Source organism: Halyomorpha halys, unplaced genomic scaffold (genome assembly GCF_000696795.3).
Source record: "Halyomorpha halys isolate HHAL.00 unplaced genomic scaffold, Hhal_1.1 Scaffold321.1, whole genome shotgun sequence".
Taxonomy (NCBI): Eukaryota; Metazoa; Arthropoda; class Insecta; order Hemiptera; family Pentatomidae; genus Halyomorpha; species Halyomorpha halys.
Window position 1 is genome coordinate 116,937 of NW_027115809.1, and position 4,750 is coordinate 121,686.

At 28.0% G+C, this 4,750-nt stretch overlaps 1 protein-coding gene across 1 annotated transcript in view; it reads right to left on the reverse strand.

The window, feature by feature from the left end:
• Positions 1-2,597: 2,597 nt before the first annotated feature.
• The window catches only part of LOC106681230 (uncharacterized), a 32,829-nt gene continuing 30,676 nt past the window's right edge, over positions 2,598-4,750 (reverse strand). Inside the window, exon 6 of the mRNA XM_014421438.3 lies at positions 2,598-2,788. Coding sequence (XP_014276924.1) covers positions 2,722-2,788 — 67 coding nt within the window. The 3' untranslated portion in view covers positions 2,598-2,721. The remainder of the gene's footprint in view (positions 2,789-4,750) is intronic.

The window sequence follows — 4,750 nt, forward strand, 5'->3', positions numbered from 1 at the left end:
TACATGTATGTTAATACAAGAATATAATATTATATGCATTATATACTTTTTGTATATAATATATGTGTATAATTAATAATATCAATACAGGAAAAACTTACCTTGTTAGAATCAATTTAAAGACTTTAAATATACTCAACATTTATGTAAACATATATAAAAAACTAAACTAACTACTCTTATTAAAAATCTAAAATGTTTTCCGTAATTGAAGAGGTAAGAGGAATCTAATTTTATTAAATAATTTTATATTTCCAACATGAAGGCTGAAATTCAGTTTTTCAACTTCTTAGAACTACCTCAATTTTAAGTTTCAGAAAAAAATATGCAAGACACTATGTAGAAAGAGGTATTTAAGACTTATTTTAATAATTTATTTTACTTATTTTAATTTTAAGACAAAATTATTTTTTTAACATACAGAGCAATTTTACATAGTAAGTTATTTCCTTTAGCTTTTCTATAATGCATTTAGAAATGAATATACCATTAAGAAAAAAATAAAATAAAATCTTAAAACGTTTAATTAAAAATGTATATTCATATTAAACAGCCCAATTTAACATAAGTAATATAATTATATAAAAAAAAATCGAAATTCCTACTAACCACAGCCAAATCACACGGAAGAAGGAAGTACTAGAGAAGCGGTCTAGTAATCCAAGTTGAACATAATGACACTGAACATTCTCTATATAAAAAATAAATAAATAAAGCATATTTTAGATTGACTTTTTCAGTTGGATCAAATGGAACTAATGGTTAATACTATTCCAAGAACATTCGTCACTTCTGCTTACTTCTTGGTTTAGTACAAGAGCCGGGAAGAAAAAAAGGCAGTTATCTCACCCCAATTTTTTATTACTTTAATGAAACTATGTATAATTACTAGTCAAAATTTATGAGTCTGCCAAGTATAGGTAGGGGGAATAAAAAATGGCGGCTGTTTCAAAACCTTAAAAACCATTAATTTTTCATTCGGAACTCTATATCTTAGAAACTACCAAAACTAGAAAATCTAACAGAACATTATTTAAAGAAGAGTAAATTTTCTAAAATACTAGCCCTATTATGTCCAATAGTTCTCGAGATATAACTATTAAAGAGCAACATTTCTTAAAAATGTACTGAAATATTAATAGGTAGTTAATTTATTCTGAGATTTCTGTTTCTCACGAACTCTGTGACGTTTAGATGTCTTTTAGCACTAAAATTAAAGCCAGTTTAATGCACTAAAAAGTATTTTAAGACCTTTATCTGCGTAGGAATAGTAGATTTCATGATATTCGCTAAAATAAATTGATTTATAGTTGTTCGGACAATAAGTTTGATTTATGAAAAACTTTATTTCAGAAACCATAAGACGTACAGATGTCTGCCAGCAATCAAATTAAAGCTAGTTAAATTTACTATAAAGTAGTTTATAACGTTTATCTTTGTAGGAGTAGTACGTTTTATGATATATGACAAAATATATTAAAAAAATATTAATTTCTGGTTGTTCTATAAAATGTTTGATATTTGAAAATATATATCTCTAGAACCATAAGACATACATATGTCTGCCAGCACTCAAAATAAAATAAATTTAACTTACTATAAAGTAGTTTATGGCACGTATTCTCGTAGAGGTAGTAGTTTTTTTGATATTCTCATATGAATATAAATTTGGCAAATGAAAATTTGTCCGAAAAACTAGAAATCAATTTATTTTAGCAAATATCATGAAAACTACTACTTCTACGAAGGTCATAAACTACTTTATAGTCCATATATAGCTTTAATTTGAGTGCTAATAGACATCTGTACGTCAAATGGTTTTTGAGATTTAGATTTTTTAATATAAATTCATTAACTACTGTTACTAAGTACGTTCTGTACAACATTTTTATGAAATTTTTAAATTGCTATATCTCGAGAACTATTAAACGTAAATAGCTTTATTAGAGCTTACATTTCAGAAATTTTACTCTACTTTCAATAATGTTCTCTTAGATTTTCCATTTTTGTTTTAATGATATAGAGCTCCGAATGAAAAATTAATTATTTTTAACGTTTTGAAACAGCTGCCATTTTTTATTCCCACTACGTATACTTGGCAGACTCATCAATTTTGACTAGTAACTATACATACTTCTCATTAAAGTAATCAAAAATTGTGTACTTTACATCAAATTTGTCAGTTTTAAACTATAACTTAAATAAGAAAAAAAAATAAAATAAATATTATTGTGTTCATGAGAAATTTAGTTTGATTATTAAATTATATACCACAAAACAAAAATTTAACTCAAAAACATTAATATGTGCATTTTTGTGCAAAAAAAAAAAAAAACAAACATCCAATTTTGTAAAAATTAAAATTATTGTCATTTGAATGTATTTTTCATGATTCCAATTTCTGTTGAGGTTTGGTGGAATTCTGAGCTATGGCACAAAATATGCAATTGCACGAAAAACCAGTCTGTAATTATAACATTAAGTGCTTTTTGCAAGGTATATGCACAACTTATTTAAATATACACCTCTTCTTCAGTGCTTACTACTAACTAATATAATTACTATATAATTAAAATTACTACAAATTTAAATATAACTATTAAGTATCAGATATTTATTTTATAAATACGAAATTTTCTGTATACACATTTTCTGTGTACACATATTTAAAAGTTGTACTGTACAAACAATTTTAGTAAGAATTTGAGGTTCTTCATTGAGTTAAACACCAGTCGAAGAATCCTGTTCTTCTTTCCTATCATTTAAATTACCCTTTCCTTTAAGTGACCTGTACTTCAGGAGGATGCACCACTGGGTGCTATTTCCCTCATGCCATGCTTGGATAGAATATCTCATTTGCTGGTTGTAAAGTACATTTACAGGTGCAAATAAAAAAAAAGAAAGATAAAAAAAATATTCTTAAAAAAATTGCTTAAATCTTCTTTATAATATGATTTTTATTTTATTTATATACCAGTTATTCAACGAAAAAGTGGAGCTTTGAGATATTCAGCACATTAAAGAGAAGTCCTATTTAGTTTCTAAAAAGGGATTACCAAGCTTTCTCTGCTAACATTCTAGTTACAAGCATATCCTACTTTTTAAAAGCATTATTATTTTTATTAAAATGAAGTGTGGTGAGAACAAAGTGCCTTAGACCACATTTTACTTTTAAAGGGAAAGCGTTTACTACTCTAAGGTCCAAGTAGCGTCAGTCGTGCCCGAATATCAACGTGGAGGGAATTCCAGAAGGCAGTGGAATGGGCTAAAAAAGGAATCCTCAAATACAATAGTTCTCTGGAAATATAGAGTTATATAGAGGTCAGAATGCTTATCTCTAAATTTCGAGTAGTATTTTGTTTATTTCTATTAATAAATCAAAGTTGTTTAAAAAATATAAGAAGAAGGTTGTGAGTGTGGTCAGTGAAGTAGACAAATAAGTAAAACTTATTTATTACTAAATGAATTTCAGGCCTTCATTAGTGCTAAGAAAAAAAAAATTTAACAACCATAATGATTCAAAAAATAAAATAACATATGATGTTAACAGATAATATAGGTACATAAATTCATTGAAGAAAATGTACAGTACATTACGATGATTAGAAAAAACATGAGAATATTGAGAGAAGAAAAAGAAAATAACATACATATGAAAATCTAGTAAGTAAGTATATGCACAAAATAAAAATTATTTAAAATACAGGTTATATACAAAAAAAAATATGCAATTAATTAAATATATGAGTAAAATAACAGAATTAAAGAAGTAAATATAAACTTACATAATCTAAGAGGGATAATTAATGTTTATTATGACGCATAAAAAATACGTGTACTAAAGCTCATTGGAGTTTCAATGATCTACATGTATTAACAAATAATAAATTGTGAATATATTTGAAAGCAACAGGACGCGCTGCAGTTCAAGGACAGGGGCACCCCTCGTCAGTGAAATTCAAGGATTAATGGAATCGTATATGCTAATAGTGGGAAGGCCCAACGAAAATCAACAACAGCGGAATTTTACAATAATATAGCAAGGTTGAACAATAAAATAAAGTAAGATTCCATATTAATGAAGCGCACTTAGTGTACATGTTTTGTTTTTTTTTAAATCATTTAAATAATGTTTATTATATTATTCCAGTAATTCAGATATTTTACATTATATAATAAACGAAATGCAAGCTAATGGTTTCAAGAGATATCTCATCAGTGCAATCTTACACTCTTACACAAGGACCCCACGATATATGGCGCCACTTAACTCCTATGGTTGATAGCATTAATAGACCAACCAGTGTACTCCTAGCATTACTAGTAGACCAACCAGTGTACTCCTAGCATTACTGATAGACCAATCAGTGTACTACTAGCATTACTGATAGACCAACCAGTGTACTCCTAGCATTACAAATAGACCAACCAGTGTACTCCTATGATCGATAGCATTACTAGTAGACTAACCAGTGTACTGCTATGATGATTGCATTACTAGTAGACTAACCAGTGTACTCCTATGATCGATATCATTACTAATTGACCAACCAGTGTACTCCTAGCATTACTAGCAGACTAACCATTGTACTAGCATTACTAGTAGACCAACCAGTGTACTCTTAGAATTCCCAGTAGACTAACCATTGTACTCCTAGCATCACTAGTAGACCAACCAGTGTACTCCTAGCATTACTGATAGACCAACCAGTGTACTACTAGCATTACTAATAGACCAACCAGTGTACTA